This window comes from Nicrophorus vespilloides, unplaced genomic scaffold, assembly GCF_001412225.1.
Source record: "Nicrophorus vespilloides isolate i.1.1-1 unplaced genomic scaffold, Nicve_v1.0, whole genome shotgun sequence".
NCBI lineage: Eukaryota > Metazoa > Arthropoda > Insecta > Coleoptera > Silphidae > Nicrophorus > Nicrophorus vespilloides.
Window position 1 is genome coordinate 219,028 of NW_017099643.1, and position 22,847 is coordinate 241,874.

General features: G+C 32.7%; 5 protein-coding genes across 7 annotated transcripts; 2 read left to right on the forward strand and 3 right to left on the reverse strand.

Annotated features, from left to right (window-relative positions):
• Positions 1–139: 139 nt before the first annotated feature.
• On the reverse strand, positions 140–1,449 carry LOC108564933 (molybdopterin synthase catalytic subunit). The gene is made up of 5 exons (XM_017924134.1): positions 1,180–1,449; positions 948–1,123; positions 566–844; positions 294–511; positions 140–238 (listed from the first exon to the last, which is right to left on the reverse strand). Exons 1-5 carry the CDS (start codon positions 1,422–1,424, stop codon positions 140–142), a joined length of 1,017 nt encoding a protein of 338 aa, XP_017779623.1. The 5' UTR covers positions 1,425–1,449.
• LOC108564944 (molybdopterin synthase sulfur carrier subunit) lies at positions 1,404–1,779 on the reverse strand. Its single transcript, XM_017924145.1, has one exon. It carries the CDS (start codon positions 1,678–1,680, stop codon positions 1,426–1,428), a length of 255 nt encoding a protein of 84 aa, XP_017779634.1. The 5' UTR covers positions 1,681–1,779; the 3' UTR covers positions 1,404–1,425.
• Positions 1,780–2,017: 238 nt separating this feature from the next.
• Positions 2,018–3,847, forward strand: LOC108564937 (WD repeat-containing protein 92). Its single transcript, XM_017924137.1, has 5 exons — positions 2,018–2,323; positions 2,755–2,885; positions 2,945–3,162; positions 3,220–3,452; positions 3,557–3,847. The coding sequence occupies exons 1-5, from the start codon at positions 2,040–2,042 to the stop codon at positions 3,762–3,764; spliced, it is 1,074 nt and encodes a 357-aa protein (XP_017779626.1). The 5' UTR covers positions 2,018–2,039; the 3' UTR covers positions 3,765–3,847.
• Positions 3,765–5,115, reverse strand: LOC108564938 (JNK1/MAPK8-associated membrane protein). Its single transcript, XM_017924138.1, has 4 exons — positions 4,700–5,115; positions 4,431–4,643; positions 4,207–4,373; positions 3,765–4,146 (listed from the first exon to the last, which is right to left on the reverse strand). The coding sequence occupies exons 1-4, from the start codon at positions 4,921–4,923 to the stop codon at positions 3,854–3,856; spliced, it is 897 nt and encodes a 298-aa protein (XP_017779627.1). The 5' UTR covers positions 4,924–5,115; the 3' UTR covers positions 3,765–3,853.
• Positions 5,116–5,322: 207 nt separating this feature from the next.
• LOC108564948 (serine/threonine-protein phosphatase 2A 56 kDa regulatory subunit epsilon isoform) lies at positions 5,323–22,795 on the forward strand. Of its 3 annotated transcripts, none has more exons than XR_001891163.1 (8): positions 5,323–6,695; positions 16,527–16,723; positions 16,791–17,116; positions 17,195–17,363; positions 17,444–17,668; positions 17,750–17,979; positions 18,081–18,251; positions 18,510–18,820. XR_001891163.1 is itself a non-coding variant. In XM_017924151.1 (7 exons), the coding sequence occupies exons 1-7, from the start codon at positions 6,557–6,559 to the stop codon at positions 18,193–18,195; spliced, it is 1,401 nt and encodes a 466-aa protein (XP_017779640.1). In that variant the 3' UTR covers positions 18,196–18,394. The 3 variants fall into 3 exon arrangements, 1 of the variants encoding a protein (XP_017779640.1); XR_001891162.1 differs by lacking the exon at positions 18,510–18,820 and adding an exon at positions 22,707–22,795 and having other exon boundaries at positions 6,557–6,695; XM_017924151.1 differs by lacking the exon at positions 18,510–18,820 and having other exon boundaries at positions 6,557–6,695; positions 18,081–18,394.
• Positions 22,796–22,847: the final 52 nt, after the last annotated feature.

Consider the following 22,847-nt stretch of genomic DNA (forward strand, 5'->3'; position numbering starts at 1 on the left):
GTATTTAAACACCTGAAAAAAGAGGACATGTCCAGATAATCAAACAGACTGTGTATTATTAAAATAGAAAAGATTATAATATAAAAATAATTAAATAAGTATCAATCTATAAAAAAAAACAATAATTTTCCAAAGACAATCATTTTTTTCTTGATTCCAAATCACTAATGAAATTATTAATTTCGTTAACTGAGAAAACCCTTTTCTTCTTAGAAGTTTTACTCAAAGCAGTTTTATCCTAAAACAAAAAAAAAATGTAATTTATAGATATAAGTAGAAATTATATAATATACCCAAAATTGTATGTATTCTGGTGATATGGATTCCAGATACATCAATCTATCCTCCACGTTTTTAATCCTTTTATAAATATCATTAGAAACAGGCTTAGTCATAGATAACTGCGTTTCTGCACTTAATAACCGCTCCTCGATTCCATTTTTTGGAATAAATTGCATCAAATAATCCTGCTTACTTTGATCTCGGCTGAAGTTATTATAAACTTTGTTCACTAAAACTGATTGTCTTAGAAACGATTCCTACAGTTTACTTGAGAAAAATTTACCTTGCAAATGACCTTTAGAATCTTTTCTTTTGATTAAAACGGAATCTATACGAGCGCAACTCTCGTCTTCCATCTTTTGAGAGGTCAAATCGCGATGACAAAAGTCTCTAATATTAGTCATATTAATTTCGTCCCTTTTTCTATCCATAAACTTTTGTATTCTCTCCTCAATCTCTTCTGTGGTTGCCTTGATTTGGATTAAATGTGAAGGGATTGGATTGCATTCAACTTCTTGTTTTATTTCAAGTTTGAATTTGATTGGAACTTTCTGGGTATTTACTGAAATGTTAAAAGGAGAATAATCAAACTACAAACTATTTAATATTCATCAAATTTAACAGAAATTAATAACAATTATAGAGAAATCAAGAAGACCACGCACATTCTTTGTTTTCCTTCCAATCAGATCCATTATCTTTGTAAACTTCCTTCTTCCATATTGGCACTGAACTCTTTACACTATCGATACAGAATTCTGTTGCTTTAATTGCATCTGCTCTATGAGGTGATGATATTGCTATGATTATACTTGCTTCTTTAACTGGAACTACTCCCAATCTGAAGATATACAAATTATTACAAGAACTAAAAACTATATTATAATTTATAATTACCTGTGATATATTGCAATATTCTCAACTTCTGTAAATTTCGTTCTAATTTCTTTGCAAATTTTCTCCATTGCTTTTAGACCCATGGTTTCATATGATTCATACTCCAACTTAATTACTTCCTTGCCTTCAAAATTATCTCTGGTTGTACCAACAAAAACAGAAGCTGCTCCACACTTCTCAGAAGTAACAAGATCAGTGATTGTTTCAACTGATAATTTATCAGAGCTGAATTTTAAGTAATCCATTTTATCCACCACTCAACGGAGGAATAACAGCAATAATATCACTTTCTTCTAGTTTAAAAATTTTATCTGCCTCAGAGAATTCCTGATTCAATGCAATGATGATGTTTTTCTCAATTGGTTTCAAATTATATTTGTTTACTACGTCTTGTAACAATTGTTTGTAACTTACTGTTTCTGGCAATGTTATTTGAGATTCCTTTAAACCTGAAAGTTCTTTAGCTTTGGCAAAAAACAAGATCTTTACAGAAATACTCATGTCTTTACTGAAACATGGTATTACCCTCTGTTAGTCCTGTTATATAAGTAAACTCACTTTGAAGATTAAACAGTTTTCGTGATAATGTCGTGTTTATAATTGAAGGTTATGAAAGTAGTGGGAGTAAATTCAAAATATTTACATTGCGTGTTTACATTTTTTTTTAATAATCTTATTTTTAATGTAATTTAATTGAAAATCTAAATATAGATTGTTGCAAAAATACATTGTTAAAATTATTAAAAGAAATAATTCTGCATTACGACATATTAGAAAAACGTTGCTAGGTAACTAGAACTTATTTATTCCATAGGTAGTTAATATCTAGGAAGGCGTTTGTAATTGAAATAAAAACTAAAATGGATCTTTTAGCTAAGCCCCAAATAATCTGTCACGTAGAAAAAGTCCTGGATTATACCATTCACGACGTTAAGTGGATCCCATCTTCAGCGAAATTTGTAACTCTCGGTGGAAAATCTAATGGATCTGGTGTGATCGAGATCTACGAACTGCACAGTGAAGGAGTCGAAAAAGTTGGAGAATTCGGCAAAAAGGAGCACTTCAAGTGCGGAAGCTTCGACGCATCTAGCCTGAGGAATAGGCATCTGGCCACCGGAGACTTTTGCGGGCGTTTGCAAGTCTGGTAAGATGGGTGGTGTATCTAAAAAGCGAAAGTATCACCCAAATCTGGCTGCGGCCAAGCAACGAAAGAAAATCATCTTAATACATTTCCCAGAGGTGTTACCTGCTGGCAAATTACAGGACCACAAGGAAGGAATGTTGGGGAAGCTTCTGTTGAAGAAGTCTGGTGCCTGTGAGGCAGTATTTGGCAACATTAAGTTCAATGTTGATAAAATCAAGTTGAAATCAATTAATGATGCCATTGCAGTAAATAAAAAGCAGTTTGTAGAATTGGGGGAAATTGAATATGTATATGTTTTATCACCCAATTTAGCTTCTATGTTATGAAATAATTAGATTGCATATGTTTCATAAGATATAATAAATAACTTAATCTTCTTTATGGCTTATTTTCTTTAAAAGTTCACTAAAGCGAACTATATATTATTTCAGGGATTTGGAGGATAATTTAATTCCAGTGTATAAAAGCACCAAGCACAAAGGTATAATAAATGCCATCGACGGTGTGGCTGGCACAAGTATAGGATGCGGCGCCCCAGAAATTGTCACTGGATCAAAGGATGGTATGCTTGGCGAACTTTAAAGTGGAATTCCAAATTGCATTTGTAATTTATGTGTACAGGAACTGTTATGGTGTGGGATGTCAGGCAAAAAGATGACCCAGTTGCAACTTTTAGAGCTGCCACCGATTCGTCGGCAAGAGATTGTTGGTCCGTTGTTTTTGGCAACTCTTACAATTCCGAAGAGCGAGTTGTTGCTGCCGGCTACGATAATGGAGACATCAAAATGTATGACCTCCGATCAATGAAAGTACTGTGGTCTAAATGCGTTAAGAATGGAGTAATAATATCTATTTTGTTATATGAAAAAGATATAATTAATTATTGGTTGTTTTAGGTCGTTTCTCTGCAATTTGATAGGAAGGATATACAAATGAATAAGTTGGTTGCCACAACTCTTGAATCAAAAATTGTTTGCTTCGACGTTAGGACTCAGCATCCAACAAGGGGATTCGCTCAACTATCGGAAAAGGCACACGACTCAACGGTATGGCAGGTAAAGCATCTTCCGCAGAACCGGGAGATTTTCATGACAACCGGAGGTGCAGGCTCCATGTGCCTATGGAAATAGTAAGTCAACTACTACAAAATATAATTTAATAAAATCTAAGATATAGGCTAACACAAGTTTATAACTATATACAATAAAATAATTATTAATTGTCCATTTCCAGTATATATCCAGACAAAAGAGTCGATAAAGACGGCGACGGTATTCCAGTTGGAGTGATCGGAGAATTGCAATTGATACAGAATTCTACGCTCTCGGGGCAGCCAATAACAAGTTTCGATTGGTGTAAAGATAAATTGGGTTTAGCAGTTTGTTCGTCGTTTGACCAAACTGTTAGGGTCCTGATTACCACTAAACTCAATTTAATTTAAATAACCTTAAGTAATAAATATGTATACGCATAAAATGTTGCCTTGAACTTTCAAAATTAAAGATAAACGGGACGTTGTATATCCGGATGCTACATAACATGAAATTTACTTGGATCAGTGAAACGAGATGTTAAAATATAGAAGGCTGCTGGAAGAGGTACCAAAAATATTAGCAAGGCATGAAACGTGGGGTTGGTCAATTGTGTAATGGACACGATACCATAAGCGTGTAAAGCCCAATGACCCAACAAAATAACAATATTCCTTGGTTCAATGAAGGTAAATATAATCAGATATGAAATAGACTGATTCATTTTCCCAGCGAAATGCGCTGCACTAGAAATTACCGATAAAATCACAATGAGATACGGAAACGAATAATCTAAAAAATAAAAGTATAAAATTAATTTTAATTAATGTGAATAACTAACATTCAACTTACATAGAAGGCCCCCGATCAAAGCATGAATTAATGTAAGAATTGGAATAAAATACATAGCAGCATAAATAGACATTCTATTCCTTGGTAAAAATTTCTTACAAATCCATGGTCGAACCAATAACATTATACCTAAAGCAAATGCATAGAACACAAACACAACTGAGTATCTGAAATGTTTATTTCACTAATTAATATCATTTATTTTTTGCATTCAATAAACTTACAGTGGATAGACTGCCTCCTGTGTGCAATGGACTCTTTTCTCATAATTGGGAGATGGATTATAAAGCAATGTGTACCAGTCTGATAAGGATCTCACATTGCAGCTTCTTATTTGAAACAAGCCAAATGGCTCTACACACAAAATAGTGAATATACAAGATAAAAGCACTTCTAAAAATGCTGTGAAGTGTAATATTAAAATGTTCTTGTTGAAACTGCAAGAAAAGAAAAATGAATAACCATTCTTAATGAAAGTACAAACATTGCATACCTTCTGTTCATGGCAACCATATCAATGAAGAACCAGTGTAATACAAGAACTAGTAAGACCATAAAGCCTAAGTACAGCCAGTCGTAGAATATTGGAGTATCCTGGCATGGCTCACAAATGTAATTCGTGTCATTCCTGCGGAAGCCTCGGGGACAAGCCCCACATGCAGTAAGAGTGCCATCAAGCAGTAATTCCCGCCCGCAGTACCATCCGGGACAGGTCATACTATTATTGTTATTGTTTTTTGGCACTTGATTTTTATAGGTTAGGCATCCGTCAAAATCAAAAGAATGACACCAACGCGAGCGCTGTTGCCGCTTTATTTAATTATTAACGTTACGTCTTGTAACTTATATTGATCTCCATTGTGGTTTTGCATTTAAAAATTATTTCAAAGAGGCAATCGACCTTTTTGTTTAAAGATGATTTAAAAGTGAACAAGTTATGTAATGAACTTGTATTAACATTTGGTATTTGTTGTAAAAGTAATTTTTTTATATATTGGATTGTTTTAGTGAATTGTTTTATTGCTAAAATAATAAACAATTGAATTTGTTTACTATATTTCTTTTTTATTGGAGATGTTTATTTTTTGTATTTAAGGTTGTTATATTTGCGAGACAATAAATGCTGGGTTGTAGGTGTTTGGTTGTGATTTTATTCTATTTATAAAGCATTTGTAAACTGTATATTTTAAATAATTGGTGTATGTAAGAGTGATTTGCTCTTTGAATACGTATAAGAGTATTTGTGGAGTTGGCAACAGCGCGCGTCATATAGTCGAATGGCGTTTGTGCATATACTCAATGGCGAGTCGGTTTTGTCATTTCGTGCTGTGGCTTCTCTGATTGGTGGAGACGTTGGAATATTGAAATCTAATTGGACTACGTGATACAAGTGGCGAACAATAATTGATTTTTGGCTAGAGATTGATGGGATTCAGCGTGGATAAGGCGAAGGGAGAAATAATTTAGTGAATTTTGGAGGTGAGTGTAGCTCATAGAAGTGTGGAGAGTACAAAATCTGGTGGGCGACGGCGACATTGTATTGATCAGCGTAGTACCCCCCATCTATTTTCAGCCCTAGGTACTTACGGCATCGGCTCCGATAGCGTGTGTAAATTAACGTGAAAAAAGGCAAAAGCCCGTTGAAGAAACCAGCCCAAAAGTGCGGATCGCGTCGAACGGACCATTTACTGCATTTGGAAAGTGGGTGTGAGGTTCACATTGGCATGGTGTAGGCAAAAGATGATGTATTTATGCGGTTTTAACCAGCTGATGGCGGGCGAAAATACTGGACATTTGGTTCGTTTACCCGTTTAGTGTCTGTTAGTTCGGAGCAGACGAAGCCAGGGATCCTTGAGGCATCCGTAATTTGGCCATAGCGATCGACCCGCGAGAAGGTTTGGGACGAGTCGTGCCTCTAAAAGTGACCCCGTCAGACTATTTGGACTCGTATTTGGGCGTGCACTCCTCATCGCAATTCATACACATATACCCCCTCAGACGGGATCCATCGAGACGTATCATCTGCATAAGTGCATATCCACCCTATCTACCGGCTGAACTATTTCTGGCAGAAGCTAGCAAAAACAAAATACACGACGAAAAAACAAAAAGGGACGGCAACGGCGAAATCAATTGAGGCCACAGGGCGACAACAAAAGACTCAAAAATTGTTTGTGTATGTATGCATCCGAGACGACTGTCGCATGTTGACATGCTTAACCGTTTAGTGTGAACCTCGAGAGGCGACGAATATCGGATTTATATTGTGTTTCAGTTCCGTGTGCATTTCTGTGCTGAGTGATTTTTTGTTTATATCTACCGGTTGCGCGCGGACAGACCGACGGACGCCATGTCTACTACGACGTTCGTCGATAGGATTGATCCATTTGCCAAGCGATCACTCAAGAAGAAGACCAAGAAGTCTCAGGGCAGCTCCAGGTACAGGAACTCCCAGGACGTCGAGCTTCAAGCGCTGCCTCCACTCAAAGGTACACTCCTACATTCCTAGCATAAACGACGATTTTTCGCTTCCCCATGATATACTCACAAATCTTCCAAAAGTCATGACTCCTTCTACAGGCCCTTAACCATCATCCCTATCCTATTTCATATGTCAATGTTGTCTAGCTATGACAAATCTGTCCAACATGACAGTTCTGCTTCCACATGTTCTGCAAATGTCTTCACGCTATTTCTATGACATAATTCTGAGCCATCACATAATGTTTTCATATGCTGATATCTTATCTCACAAGCTCATATTTTCATCATGGCAATAAGTCACAACACAATCAATGAAGATTCAATTACAATGTTTACAATTTGCATGTCCATAAAATATGTACAATAAACATATAAACTCTTAAATAATATAGAATTTACAGTTTAGTTACTAGACAAGTATTAGTACTAGCAAATATACAGATTTATTTATTATTTAGTACTATAATTAAATCAATTATTGTACCAACTTTAACTTTTTAATAGAAAAATTAAAATTATTTCCTATAAATTTGATGACTCAAAGGCAGAAATAATGCTATCAGCTAAACAATCCACTCCACCATTCATTATCTAGATTTGCGTTTACAGCAGGCGTCATAGGTTTCATCTATGAACACCGTTCATTTACTAAATAGATAATATATAACCAGATGTCATGGGCCGACTCAAACATTTCCATCTTAAAATTGTTAATTCGGAAAAATGTTATTGATCATTGTGTCATTTCTGTCCACTCATGGAATCATTATTTGGCATGAATAAATTATAATAGGCTTTTAACTACCATACATTATGTGTTTGCCCTAACATTTATGTATTCTTTATATTGGTTAATCTAGTTGTATACCTGCAAAGTAGAGCAGGTATATAATAAGGTACCTTTGTAAATGATTTATTTGTGTCATTAACTAACCATTTTCAGGTATTCACTTCTATTATATAGGCTTATTGTATGGCAAAAGTCCTCTTACACATATAAGTTTGTATATGAATAGTTCTTGGTCAAATATTCACTCTATTAAATATTAGACTGAGCTTTTGTATTGTGTGCGTTGAGGTGACCCATTGCCATGGTCGCATGATTTAAGTAACTGATTTATTGATAAAGTGGACTGATAATTGTAGATGTGGGAAGTATAGAAGTTGCTTCTGTTGTCGCTTTACGCAAAGGAAAGTGTATTTCATAACGTCCATAGCGTATTATGTATTTCAAGGGTGTTTTCAAGATACTATAATAAAGAATTTACATGGTTTACTTTAGCAATTCCAAATAACCCCACCCTACCAATATATAACTATTTGAGTCACAATATAGCTAATATTTATATTTCATTCAACACACTAAGTTTCAAAATCGCTATAATTAGTAACAGAAAGTGTTTAGTTTTTACATACAAATCAAATATTGGAAAGTTTCTAAAAAGTTTCAAATTAAAAATGTAAATGTATGTTTATATACTTATTTCAGTGAGGGTAACTGGACAAACAAGAACAGCGATAAAACAGATACGAGAATAAAAGAAAGATCAGTGACAAAACAGAACATCTGAAGAAAATATTAAAGTTATGTAACTAACACATCTATATACATAAATTTACAATTTATGTTATTTGTTTATTTCTATTTTGTTTGAACTTTTATTTCCGATTTTCTGTTTTGTTTTTGTCGTGTTTTGTTTGGTTCTTGTTTGTCATGTTAAGTAAATGTTTCTGATTTTTTAAAGTTATTTTTAATTTATGAATTTTTTGTTCTATCGTGTTTATTGCATAGCATCATCCCCATTTGCATTATGTTATGTTGTTTTGTCACGTAATATTACAACATTTCTAGTAATCCATGGTGGAGCAATAAACGTTTGCTCATTTGTATATAGGGCGATGGTGTGTAAACTTTGGGTTGCGAGATAATTTGAAGGAATTATGGAAATTGCAACGCATATTCCGTTTTCATCTTGCCGCTAGACAACACTGATGTCTGAATAATTTCTGTTCAAGATTAATTCAAAGATGAAAATACCGAAGAAATGAGATAACATCTAGGCGTAATTACAATTTCAAAATGTGTTAGCGAAAAGATAGCCGTACATCTCCACTGTAAATACTAATATATGAAGAACGTTATCTGTTTGTTTATTTGTCATATGTCTGAATATAAACATTGACATTTGCGTTTTCAGTTTGTAAACCTTACAAAGTCGTCATGTATTATTCAGGTAAAACGAGGTTTTATTGCCGAAGTGGGCGTGGTGTTCAAGGACCCAGAAATACCCAAGCAAGCTATGTACAAATTTAGAGACAAATCTATAGTCGCAAATATATTATGTAAAACGTCCATAGATTCTTGAGTTATTTTGAAACAAAATGTTAATGCAAATAGTAGCATTTCAACTAGAACAACAATGTATATATGTCAATAAAAGATTCATTCCATAACGCTTAATTCGTCCTCTCAGTACGCTGCATCTGAGGACAATTTTAAAACAGTTAAGCAGTATTAATATTTATGTGTTTTTCTCCGAGATTTCCTACCGGAGCCATCATATCGAAGAGGGACACATTTGAAAGTCAAATCCGAAACGTTATCTATTCCAGCAGCCGAGATTATTGTTTGTTACGTAACGCCGTTCGCAGAATTTAAATTGCGCGCTTTATTGTGTCCATTTTTTCTTTCTTCTTCTTCCTCTCGTCTATTATATACATACTCGCATATATATATCTCATGTGATATGTATTTTCGAGGCTCATTTTGCCTCTGCACTGAGTCAGAGTTTATAAACTTTTATTTTAGTCCCGGATCCAAAAATACCGTAGTACACTTCATTCAGTTTATTCGTGCCGAAAGTTCTGGTCAAATTTCAGAAAATTTCGAACTTGTTTTTGGAAACGACGTAACGAAATTTCCATTAAAAAACACATTTCGTTTATATATTTATATGTATAAGTAAATACTATGCTTAAAGAATATTAATACAGACTGACTTAACCTTTGATTAGAGCAAATTCTCGTTATCACTTTGCAATGTATGTTTTATCAATATTTACTAGGTACATTGATTACAAAACATATTAGTTGAAAGAAAAATCTTGGAAACGTTATTTAAAGTCTTTAATTACACGTTCGAAGTCTGCAATATGACACGATTAAAGATATGTTTTTTTTTGCTTACACATGCACAGGATGTATTTTCTAGTAAATATTTATTCATTCACTTATTGCAATTCAGTTTTTTGCATAGGCGACTACAATTATATAAATTTGATACCTCAGACCCACTGATAAGCAATCATTATTTATTTTTAGTTTAAAAATTGAATGCAAAGCAGGCGCGCAATTCACATTTAGCGACAATATTTACATGGTGTTTATTTGCACTGCAGAAGAAGAGCATATATATATATATATAAACCTATATCAGTGGCAAAGTGTGTGGTTCTAATCCACAAAAGGAAATAATACATTTTCCATTATGTAAGCGGATTTCTGATGTTCGTAAATATCGTACGGTTTCCCCGAGGACGTCTATCCTCTTGTATTGGAGGATCTGTATTATGAATATATTTGTATGTATAAATTAGGATGTATTTTCGCTACGATACACCAAATATTTCTGCGGCTTGGCCAATAAATTAACTGCAATTAATATCTCGTCTCGCGTGTTCGGGTCATGTAATTTTAATCTAACAGAATGAGGTAATGTTGGAAGTATTTGAATTATGCTTGCTCGAACGAGGATACATAGTGGGTTCTTTTTATAAGAATAGAATGGACGTTAAGCAATATCAGGGAGGGAAGAGAGATATGGATGGCTATTATTAATCAGACGTGTTTGAAAATGGTTGCTTTCTCGCTAAATCTATAATAGCGCTAAAAGAAAATATGCACGTCCCATGATTAATATGCGAAATATTTACATTATTAATGCTATAAGTAAATACAGTTTCGGGCAATAACATTTATTAATAACTTGACTATTTTTGGAAGGGTTCTCATAATTTATTTACATTAATCAGATCTGCAATGAATGCTTGCACCTATTTGTATTTCTCTCCATATTTCTGATATTTACTCGAAATCTATACGTAATCTTTTGGGTTATCTCATAAGTGCATTTGACCTGATACTTTCAAATGGCCGCTTTTTCAAATATGCGCACAGGTGCCTATTTGTATTCACGGATAATCTACGTTTAAAATACTTTGCGTATCTATGAATTATCGTCGTCGATATTCCATTGTCTCGAAATTGAGTTATGCTTGTTTAGAAGCATCACGTGCACTTTACGTGATAACGTCGAAATAATCGGGTATAAGTTTGCAAATTAGATCTTGCTACCTTTTGATCTAGTCGCGGTTTGTCTTCCCACAAATGTTGTTTTAGCTTCGCGGTTTCACACTTCTATATACTCGTGGATGTAGGCGTTTCCTTATAAAGGCATGCTACGGCTGTTTCAAATATTGATAATCGGACAAATTAGAGATGTATAGATAAAATTATCTTTCAATTTCTGCGATAATATTCATGCAATTTTTTATATTACTTTAAATATATTGTTAAAGCTAATATTATTAATCTCTGAATACTGAGTAACAGTTTTAATCAAAACTTATATGCTAATTAGATTAAATTCTTGAAAAAATTCAGCCTCAAAAAAAAGAACGGAAATACCAAGCGTTAAATAAGACTGTTGTATATTCATTTAAAATTACAATTAATTTAAAACAAATATTTTTTATTTGTAACCTGTCTTCTTATTTTACTAACAACCACAATGTATTGTGTGAATTACATTTGTTTTAGTAGAAGAAAACGATAATTCTGGTAAATACTACCCAGCACTCAATTTACTACAATTCGCCATTTGCTGACTCATCTTTCAATTTGTTCGAGATAGTTAAATTTGTTATTTCTGTGAAATACATTGTTATAATCACACATTAACTATTATGGCAAAAATTTTAATTGTATTTTTTTTTTAATTTTTATTATTTTGACTTCAATTGTAAAATAAATAAATATATTTATCTGACATCATGTCTAAATTAAATTTATAAAATAATATGACGAATATGGGATTTCCGTTGAGTGTGGAGAACCCTTAGGAGAGGATATTGCTAATTGATTGATGCGCGAACGCCACGAGTGGAACACCCTTGATGGATGAAAATGGATTTTTTGAACTTTGTTGAATTGTTTGTCCCACTTATTTTAATCCCTTTTACAACAAACTAGAAGTATATTATAATTGCAAAAATTTAAAAATAATATAAAAATCACTAGATTTGGTAAACAATACTTAAAATGTATTATATTTGTGTTAAAATGTTAATGTATTTAAGATAAATATGATCTATTTAATTAATGTTTTGAAAATTCCTATTAAGTTTCCAGAATTGAAACTGTACATGCAAATGCCGAGAATATAGTGAGTTTATTGTTAGTGAATTTGCCAGCTGTCTCACTTAAGAACTATTATTTTATACGAGATGATGGAAAAGTGTTATTACCAAAACACTAAGAGATTACTAACAATGTTTTAGTTTTGCATGTCCTTGTATATGGACATATTTTCAAAATAACTTCATTGGATTTTCACAATTGTGTTGATATCTAGTCTATTGTTTAATTAGTTTGATATGTAGTGCTTTTCATTTCATAAATTGGCACATTTTTCCGATTTCGTTGCATTCCAATTGCAACGTGACTGTGTTCAGTGTGTTTATCAGCGAAACGCATTTCATTAATTGCAATCTGGTTAGAATTTCCTCTTCCTTGTTTTACCATCGAACCGTTAATTGTTGCCCAACATACCAAAGACAAATGTGGCAAACACAGAGACGTGTTGTCTGCAGCATACTAATTAGAAGATGTTATTGAGCCTTTGTTGTGACACATTGTAGCTTGACCAGAACACTTCTATACTAAATACAAGACTCATTTAAATACACACGCTAATGTTAATTTAATGTCCTTACTTAGTCTTTTGTTCTAAACATATACTATAGTTATACACTCGTATACGAAAGAGGCTATTTTTAGATGGCATTGATATTAACAATTAGTTTAGATTAAATGTATATAGAGTTATTTCTGTAAACTATCTGAAGCTAATAAAAAATGGTGGAAATAATATGTACTTTTTAAGGATATTAGCAATCACAAAATATTGATACATTTTGAATAAACAATTTGCAAATAATTATATAACAAAATTTATATCCATTATATGTGCCTTATATATGAATATAAGTTATTGATATGTTCAATAGTTTATGATTATGCCAAATCAACTATTACTCATGTTTATTCGTTTTACACCTATTGTATTTTTATGTTTTTACAACAATATCTAGATTATTTTATTTCACATTGTTTTAGTGATTACTAACTATTTTTATCTTCGTATTTCTTGGTATTCATCTGTTTCTTCGCTGATATATTTAATGAATAAAAAAGTGATTTATTATCGATAGTCCCAATTATACAAGCGCTATATTTACGCACGAAATTAACGTTTATTTCTTACCATTACACAGTGTTTAGTTAAAAGTATGTATAGTAAGTATTCGTACAAATATCGGTGGTATGCAGAGATGATTTTTTATACAAACATTGTGGCTAAGATCAAACCATTATGCATGTATTGTATTTTTAGACAATAGTAATTATGAAATCCGGTTTATTACGCTCGAATAGGCAGTGCCATTATTGCGATAATGAATAGACAGGTCAGATTCTATTATTACATTTGTAATTACAATCTCCCCAATAATAGTAGATATTGTAACTGCGTCTGTCAATTGTACAATATGAGATGTTGCATTGATTTTATTCTCCTGAGATATTAGATTAATTTGTTAAAGCAAATGAAATAATTTTGAAACGGTTCTACAAGAAACGATATCATTATAGTAAAGATTTAAATTTACTGCTCTTGAAGACATTTCTTCCAACATTCCTGTGTTGTTTTTATTTGAGTGAATCAGGCCAAATATATAAATCGCGGCTTGTATTTCTTATTTCTTTCGTTTTTCTCTTGGTGTGTTGAAAAAAAAGAAGAACACATGCGAGACAGGAATGCGTTACGTTTTTCGTCTGGCCAATTAATTCTGACACACAGGCTCAAGCTAATACCGACGCAATGCCAAAAAGTTTATATGTGGCAACGGAATTGCTATTTTCTAATGATAATGCATAATTGGTTATTGGGAAATTCAGATGTTCTTGTTGGTAGACAAACTGGTAGACGTAGAAAGCTACATATAACAAATATAGATAAGGAAAGTGTAAATGTTACCCATTGATAAATTCGTATACTACTTAAACCGATTTTGGAATATTGTCTAAATAGTACAATTACAATATCGGAAACGGAAACATTTACTTTTGGCAGATTGTAATCTACACAAGAAGAAGTAATTATTTCACAAGAAATTGTACTGTTGACATAGGGAATGTTAATATTGTTTAGGCAATTCTTTAATATACTTTTGTAATTATAGCGTTGAATGAATTGAAAGCAGTATGAACAATGAAGCGTTTGTTTTTTTAGTGAACTTCGTCAACTGAAGCCTTGCGATTTAGCTATTTTTTCTGTAATGGCCATGAATTACAAATACTGTTTTATTTATATGTGGAAACTTAAGGGTATTAAAAATTTGTGGGATTAGATTTGATATTGATTCATTTGACAGGTTACATCTAAAAACTGCTTATTTCTTGTAGGGGTTTAATTTTTGTTGTATAACTCTAAATATGTCGTATGTTGTCGTACAATTTGATATTGCGATAAAGCAAGTACTATACTGTATGTGCATATAATATCTATTAATAGATAAACAGCGTGACGGTGCAATAACAATAATATCTCCGTAAAAGGTTAGTTTTATCGTTGGGTCGTTTTTATATAAGCATATTAATTGCTTAATCTACTGTTAGGAAAACATGGACTTTGCTGAAACAGTATTTCTCAATTAGATTCCCATATATATTTCTTTTAAGTTAAAGATGTTTTAGTATATCATCAACGTTTTTTAAGTTATGCTTTAGTTCCATGTTTTGACATATTATCGATTGATACATAATAAATGTTATGTGGTGACGTAAAACTCGCTCGATTAAATATTATTTGTCTTTTAGTTGATGTTCCAAACTTAATAATCGTAAGAAATATCTGAAATTGCACATTTCATTGGAGGTGATAAATTGGAGGCGATAAATTGATTTTCTTTAAACTTACGTACAGCAAGGTATACAACGAGTTCATGTTCAAATAGAAAGAAAGACATATTTTCTTAATCGCTGCAAACTGAAACCCCGCAGAGAAAAGTAGCATGTAAGTCGAGGGATGTAAGTAATTAGTATCATGTATAAGGTCGATTGTCTTTAATGGATTTGGTCTGCACGCGGTCCGTTTTTATGTCTGGATTCCATATACACATGCACCATTGATATAGTCGATTTGTGCTACATAATGTAGCACATACAAAATAGATAAAACGAACGAGTCTCTATATACTTTATGTTTCCATGCACTTTCCTAAGTTGTTTCGGCTTTTGTTCTACCTCGACTCGAAAGCATTAATCTGGTGAATGAAATCGATGTCAAGCATCCAATGTATACGAACTACAAAAGATGCGGAATCTTGTAACAATATCGTCGCGCCGCTCGGGACAAGGCTTATTATGATGGAATGCCATTTGGAAAAGTTAAAAATAACATCATGTTTATCTGCAAATGTAACTAATCGTAATATATTATATTACATTGCATTTTCATATTATCGAAATCTTTTTTTGCTATTATATTAGAAACTACTCGATGATACAAATATATGTTCCTCGGTGTGGCCCAAAGTGCACGCGACCAAGTGGTAGATGGCCTTGAACTCTGGCTAAAAAGTGTTGAACACACTCTTCGCAGCATTCGATCTAGAATATTGAAGTATTCAGTTCCCAAGTCAATTCGTGACGTGGCACAATGTATATAAGAGTGCCCATATATGTATGTATAAACCTAATCAATGTGCGTTGCGTGTTCTATGTGATAAGAAGAGGGAGTTTGAGGTAGAGACTAACGTCTATATAATCCTGGGAGCAAGCAAGGAAGGTCCTTTGGCCGTCGGATACGCAACGCTCGCCCGACGATTATGCAACAGAGCGCGGCAGTGGCGGCACGTGTGGTTGATGAGCCTCTCCTAGCAGGAATCCACGAATCTCGAATACACGTTTCCCGGTGCGATGGAGGATAGCGTGGGTGGTAAATCCGTTAACACATGAATGAATGAAAATCGCTAATATGGAAATACGAGTATTCGCGTCATTCGGCTCCTTTCTTTTGCCCAATCGCAATTCTCCATCTAACCAATTCCATCATGGCTCTCCTCCTTTTTCACCATCCACGCTCTTCGCAGCTACAGAAAAAGAAAAACGCGAAAAAGAAACTCGCTCCTCTCACAAGGTCACTGGGCAGAAAAATAAATAAATATCGCTAAAAATAGACGCAACAATAATTTGTTTGTGCTTTCTGATGGATTCACTCTCTGACTACTCGTAGGTGTTTTCATCATAGTATAGACCTTCAAACACATTCTGTAGAATTTCTTTCACAGCACGGATTGCTACCGCTTTTGTTTACATTGCAATAGATGCAAACTGACCCATTGGTCCTAATAAATAAACGCACACATTTTATTTGATAAAGTAAATAGCATTATATTTCCTAACCATCCAACAACCAAAGTTATTCAAATATCACTTATTATATATCTGACAGCTATTTTCGTCTATATAACGAATTGATTTTTTTTGTTTTCAGATGTATCTACATCGGAACAGGAAGATTTATTCATCAGGAAGCTTCGGCAATGCTGTGTGCCGTTCGACTTTATGGATCCCATCGCCGACTTGAAAGGGAAAGAAGTCAAACGTTGCACGCTGAATGAGCTCGTCGATTACATAACGGGTGGTCGAGGCGTCCTCACCGAGGCCGTCTACCCGGAAATTATAAAAATGGTAAGCCGTTCGATTCACAAAGTCTGGAATTGTAGGTTTAACGAATATGTATGGAAAATGTTTGCAGATATCGGCAAATTTATTTCGGACGTTGCCGCCCAGCGAGAATCCCGACTTCGATCCGGAGGAGGACGACCCGACGCTGGAGGCAAGCTGGCCTCACCTGCAGCTCGTATACGAGTTCTTCCTCCGTTTTTTGGAGAGCTCCGACTTTCAGCCCACCATAGGCAAGCGTGTTATTGACCAAAAATTCGTGCTCCAGCTGCTCGAACTCTTCGACTCTGAGGATCCGCGTGAACGCGATTTTCTCAAGACAGTTTTGCATCGGATTTATGGCAAATTCCTTGGCTTACGCGCCTTTATCCGAAAACAAATCAATAATATATTCCTTAGGTAAACCACACGACCAAACCCCATTCCAATAATCAATCGTAATGTAGCGGCTGACCATACTAATTTATGCGGTTTCAGGTTTGTCTATGAGACTGAACACTTCAATGGTGTTGGTGAATTACTGGAAATTCTAGGTTCTATAATTAATGGATTCGCGTTGCCACTGAAAGCAGAGCATAAACAATTCCTTGTCAAGGTTCTGATACCCTTGCACAAGGTCAAGTGCCTCTCGCTTTACCATGCACAGGTATTGAATATAGCCCTTGATTGACTAGAGAATAGCTTTCATGTATTGTTTATCCTGTATACATTTTTGTCGTCTTTCAGCTGGCCTACTGTGTTGTGCAATTTTTGGAGAAAGATCCTACATTAACAGAACCCGTCGTTCGAGGTTTGCTCAAGTATTGGCCGAAGACATGCAGTCAGAAGGAAGTTATGTTCCTGGGCGAGATCGAAGAGGTACTCGACGTGATCGAGCCGTCACAGTTTACACGTATTCAAGATCCCCTCTTCAAACAGATCGCCAGATGCGTTTCGAGTCCGCACTTTCAAGTGAGTTTATATCCAATCCATCACTCCCATCTTTGTCAACGATTTAGACACACTCTACATCTATGTTCCATATATCTGCAGGTCGCCGAGAGGGCACTCTATTTCTGGAATAATGAGTACATAATGTCACTTATGGAGGAAAATAATCATGTCATAATGCCGATCATGTTTCCCGCCTTATACCGTATTTCCAAGGAGCACTGGAATCCCACGATTGTTGCACTAGTTTACAATGTTCTGAAGACGTTTATGGAAATGAACTCGAAACTGTTTGACGAGTTGACGGCAACGTATAAGGCCGAGAGACAAAGGTATTTTTTGCATTCATTATATATTACGACACAATGAGTTAATTTTTAATTAACATTCGAAATACAGTTCATTAAATCAAATTCAAATTATTTTTTTTTAGGGAGAAAAAGCGCGAAAAGGAAAGAGATGAACTGTGGAAGAGACTGGCTGAATTAGAATTAAGTAACAGTAAGAAGATGATACCGCACAACAGCAGTCCCACAGTGAAGAAGTGATATCCCTCCAAAAGTGCACCCTATTATCCCCACCAGCCAGCAGTTTCAGCCACTGTGTAAGTAGATTAAAAGAAAAATAAAAACAAAAAGAATTACAAGAGCTAAAAGAAATTATTATATGAATTAAACTTAAATATAAATATATATATTAAAAAAAACTGTACGTGAGAAATAAGGATATGTAGAGAAGTACGAGTATTTGTTTTTTTTTTGAAGTAATTTATTTTAACTGATAAATTATATAAATATATATTATTAATATTATTTCGTTCCTTCTGGAATCTACTAAAATTCGATTATTTTAATTTTTGTAGCTGCGTTGGACCCAGCAGACTATGTTAAACATGTGCTATATAGTTAATTGGTCATCTTGTAAATAGATTCTTCGTGGTTATGTTTTGTGTTTGGACTTTGGTTGGCCACATTTATATATAAATATATACACGATACATGCAATTTGGATATTATAATAGCGATTTTTGCAAATATATATAAATGTATTCATTCGAGCTCAGATTAAGAAAAACTAAAACTAATTATAACTAATGAACGACGAGGAACAGGAAATCTAATTGTATTACGAATTTCACTTTTTACCTGTGAATTATTATATTATATTTTTTTTAATGATACACACGATGATAAAAAAAAATAATAATATTAATGTGGCATATGTAACGCGCAGTTAAATTATTACTATAGTTTTTCTCTTTTTAATTTTATATCTGTATTAACAATTGATTAGGGAAGAAATTTTATTTTGTATTTTCGTTGTATTTAGTTATGCACCGTATGGCCATAGGAAAAGAAAAAGTATCACTCTGCTGTGTGTTGTTTATTGGTTACTAAAACGAAATGGATTTTACATAGATACACGTGTTGTGTTTCTTTTTGAGAAAATGAAAAAAAGTACACAGAGAAACCCAATCTGTTTTCAAACACAATTTTAACCACAAAAAATATTTTATAGAATATATTATATAATATATATATGTGCAGCCGATGCACCACCTGTGTGTGATCGATTCAAGTGACTGTGTATAATAGTAAACAAAAAGGAAAACAAAAAATAATTAAACAAACGTAAAAGAAATATACTTGATATATTATTATTAATTAAGTGATTAATTAATGAATTATTATTATATTTGTGAGTGAGAGAGAAATTGGGGTGCGAGTAATATTTTATCGATAATTTGTTGTTTATTTTTATTTCCTCTTATTATTATTTTCCTTTCATTGTTTTTTTTGGGTGAAAGACGTAATAATCTATGTACAGTATACAAAAAAGTAATGGCTGTATAACATGTAATATACTTGAGACGATAAGTAAAGATTTTCAGTGATCCGAAAATCCGAAAATTGTATGTTTAATGGAATGTTTCTCTTTTTTTTTTATATATATGATAATAATAATGACATAATGTTTTATATTTATGTTGTATAACAAAAAATATTGTTTTTTTCTCCTTTGTCGTATTTTTCTCCATATTTTTTTTTTAATTTTTTTTCTTTTTCTGGTGCATATTGTATGTTTATTATGATTTTTTCTCTTTTTGTCTTTTAAAAATATAACTTTATTTTAATTCGTTTTTCTTTAATTATATTTTTTCATGTTGTGCGTGACCCGGATTCTCTTTTGATAGAGTGGATGAATGATTGTACTTGATACTTAGGTGGTAATTGTACCTAAACTTAGTTGTATATTACATATTTTATACAGCCAAGGTTAAAGAACAATTTGATGACGGAGGATATAAGTAAAGCAAAATCTATATATTATATATAAATAAAATTGGTGCCACACTTCACAAACCATAATTTTAGGTAGCACAAGGTTTGACTCGCACTTGTACGGTGCAACGAATAAATCCAAAAAAGAAGAGAAGAATCTAAACTATCATAGGATTTTCACATTGTAACTTATGTATTTTCTTTTGTCATTGATTTGGGCTTTTTGATGTTGTTAAACATATTTAAATCCGAGTTGAATTTAATCGACGACTGTTATGGGATTATAACAAAGTAATCGTGAGTAAATCCGTCGTTGTCGGTAGATCTTCGCACCAGACGTTTGTATCTTTATGTAACAGAAATATAAAATGGATCGATTAAATTCATCTAACGGATGAATCCAGAATTTGACTCGCTTCTTACTCAAGCTTACAATTAGAGCGCGCGAGGTAGCAGGATCTCGAATCCTAGAGTTTAAATAAACTAAACGAGAAAAAAAACAGCTTTGATTATATCGTTCTCAACATAAGTACGAGTCAATTTTTCGATTATGTTCACTAGCAAAAAAAGATAAAATACATGAGATCATGCTTTCTAAAAAAGTATAGCGATGAGAATTATTGTGTTTTAGATAGTCGGTATTAAATCAAGAATTATATGAAAAAAAAGTATATATTGTAATGAAAATGAAGTAAACATAATTATACATAATAAAGTTAATTAAAAAAAATTCAAAAAAAAAATCATGCATGATGAAGCTCAATCTTTCTAGATATGTACAGTTCAATGGATTTCTTCTGAAGTTGTTTGTTTTCTTGATCATATATTTCGCGCTTCGGCATGATTGTTTAAATTCGTAAGCAGCTCTTAACTCATTACATAATTATATAAATGTATCTGCAGCGTTGACGAATGACGATGTGTGTAAACAAAACAAAAATCCATTGAATTTAATTTGTCTCTTTTCTGTTTCGATTTCTATGTGATCGTGGACGGCAAAATGTCCCGAAAATCTGTTAGCTGTTGTATAAATAAATCACAATTAATATTAATTAAAAAGTATGACGGAGAGCAAAAAAAAATATAAATAAATCGTATAATATGAGATACAACTTTGTAGATATAATGATGATTGATAAAAAAAAAGATAATATATTGTTAAAATTTCTATTGTTTCTCTTTGTTCTTTTCTTTGATTCTCGTGAGATATTTAATTGAGGAAGGAAAATAAATATACTAACTAAGATTTCTAGTGTAGAGTTGATTAAATAATGATAATAAACTAAATAATTCGAAAAAAAACTATAAATTATTGCGTGGACTATATTTAAACGCCATTTGCTTTCAGAAACCCTTTAAAGCTACAAAACTGTACGATTAAAAAAAAAAACAACAAAACTAAAACTTATTTATTTATACCTTAATCCTTAGTTGATTAAATTCGATGTGTAGTTTGTATACTTTTATGTTGTATGTCATTAGTTGTGGAGAGAACAGAACGCAAAAGGGAGTTGAATACGTTTCTGAAAACAAGTGACTCGTTCGTTCTACGAGGAGTTTATTTACATTTCTCTTCTCCGTTCGTTTCCTTCTTCGTATTACTTTATTTTTTGTTGTTGTTGTTTTGTTTTCGTACTAACTAGTTGATAACAAGCAGAACAAATGTGAACGTGTGAATGACAAATCTATTATGAGGAAATTATAAATATATTTAAGGATATATACAGACAAATACTTTTGAGGAAAAAGGAATAGTTTCTAATACGTGAGGATAAACAAAAAAAAGAAAAAAAAAACAGATATGAAACATAGCATATGTGAAAATGTACGTACGCGAATTTCGAGTGCGTACTGTTGATAAGAAAAAACAGTAAAATAAACGTTATGATTTTGAATTTTCGTTGTTTTCATTTTCATCCCTCTACTTTTGCTTCATTGATTCGCGGATTTGCACAAGCCCCCAAGACATGTCCCATATCTTAGGATTAATGAAATTCAATCCAATATCCTTTTCCTACATCCTTCTTGATCCACTTAGAAATGTTTCAATTATCTTTATTGAGTTACATCCGATGTGATTTTACGATATTGCAATAAAATCTTATACATTTTTCATAAATTGATACGAACTCTAGCGTTATGCAATTTAGTAGATAAGTTTTATATTAATAGTGGCTTTCAACATTCAGCTACAAAAGCATAGCCAAATTAATAGAAATAACATAAATCATAATTAAAAGTATGAATATTAAATAAGTCGTTGTTATATATATATATTAATTTAGTTATTATTTAGTATTAATTACAGAGACTTACATAAAAAAAATCCTTTTATATATTTTATAGTGAAGTTATTGAATTTAAATGTGAAATATATTAATCTGTTGCAGTATTGACTACTTGGTAAATTATTTCTTAAGCTCTAATATCGATGAACATTGCATCCAATTTCGTTTCCAACCCATTGTGTATTTATAACTAATAGAATAATGTGTTCATAGTGTTTATGTGACTTAAGTATGTGATAATATAATAAGTATACAGTATATCGAAACAAATAATTATTTGTGTTTTCTTTCTTGAACATAGATTATGTAATTAATGTAAGGTGACTATTATCTAGACCTATTTTTGTTGTTGATGAGATGATGAAAATTGCTAGTAAAATTAAAAACAATTAAAGGAATTAAAAATAGTCACCTTGACATGTCTTGTTTAATAACGTTATTGAATTAATAACAGTTTGTAGTTAAATTGAATAGTTTTGAATTTACTAGGTGGGTACAATCCATCTTTGCAACAAGCTGTCGTCCTCTTACTACGGTTGGTGGCCACCTCTCCTGAAGAACTTTCGATCAGTTACGTGTATATTATCGCAATTTCAGTATAAAAAAACTATAATTTACTTAATTTATTAG

What these genes read in the sequence shown, in the direction of transcription:
- LOC108564944 (XM_017924145.1), bottom strand. Translation starts at nt 1,680, where the DNA reads ATGAGTATTTCTGTAAAGATCTTGTTTTTTGCCAAAGCTAAAGAACTT.
- LOC108564937 (XM_017924137.1), top strand. Translation starts at nt 2,040, where the DNA reads ATGGATCTTTTAGCTAAGCCCCAAATAATCTGTCACGTAGAAAAAGTC. An exon ending in TGCGGGCGTTTGCAAGTCTG is followed by an intron (nt 2,324 to 2,754) that starts GTAAGATGGGTG and finishes ATATTATTTCAG; the next exon opens with GGATTTGGAGGATAATTTAA. An exon ending in CTAAATGCGTTAAGAATGGA is followed by an intron (nt 3,163 to 3,219) that starts GTAATAATATCT and finishes TGGTTGTTTTAG; the next exon opens with GTCGTTTCTCTGCAATTTGA.
- LOC108564938 (XM_017924138.1), bottom strand. Translation starts at nt 4,923, where the DNA reads ATGACCTGTCCCGGATGGTACTGCGGGCGGGAATTACTGCTTGATGGC. An exon ending in CAGGAGGCAGTCTATCCACT is followed by an intron (nt 4,374 to 4,430) that starts GTAAGTTTATTG and finishes TAAACATTTCAG; the next exon opens with ATACTCAGTTGTGTTTGTGT. An exon ending in TTTGATCGGGGGCCTTCTAT is followed by an intron (nt 4,147 to 4,206) that starts GTAAGTTGAATG and finishes TTTATTTTTTAG; the next exon opens with ATTATTCGTTTCCGTATCTC.
- LOC108564933 (XM_017924134.1), bottom strand. Translation starts at nt 1,424, where the DNA reads ATGGATTACTTAAAATTCAGCTCTGATAAATTATCAGTTGAAACAATC. An exon ending in TTGGAAGGAAAACAAAGAAT is followed by an intron (nt 845 to 947) that starts GTGCGTGGTCTT and finishes TTAACATTTCAG; the next exon opens with TAAATACCCAGAAAGTTCCA. An exon ending in CAGAATACATACAATTTTGG is followed by an intron (nt 239 to 293) that starts GTATATTATATA and finishes TTTTTGTTTTAG; the next exon opens with GATAAAACTGCTTTGAGTAA.
- LOC108564948 (XM_017924151.1), top strand. Translation starts at nt 6,557, where the DNA reads ATGTCTACTACGACGTTCGTCGATAGGATTGATCCATTTGCCAAGCGA. An exon ending in TCTCGCTTTACCATGCACAG is followed by an intron (nt 17,364 to 17,443) that starts GTATTGAATATA and finishes GTCGTCTTTCAG; the next exon opens with CTGGCCTACTGTGTTGTGCA. An exon ending in TTTCGAGTCCGCACTTTCAA is followed by an intron (nt 17,669 to 17,749) that starts GTGAGTTTATAT and finishes ATATATCTGCAG; the next exon opens with GTCGCCGAGAGGGCACTCTA.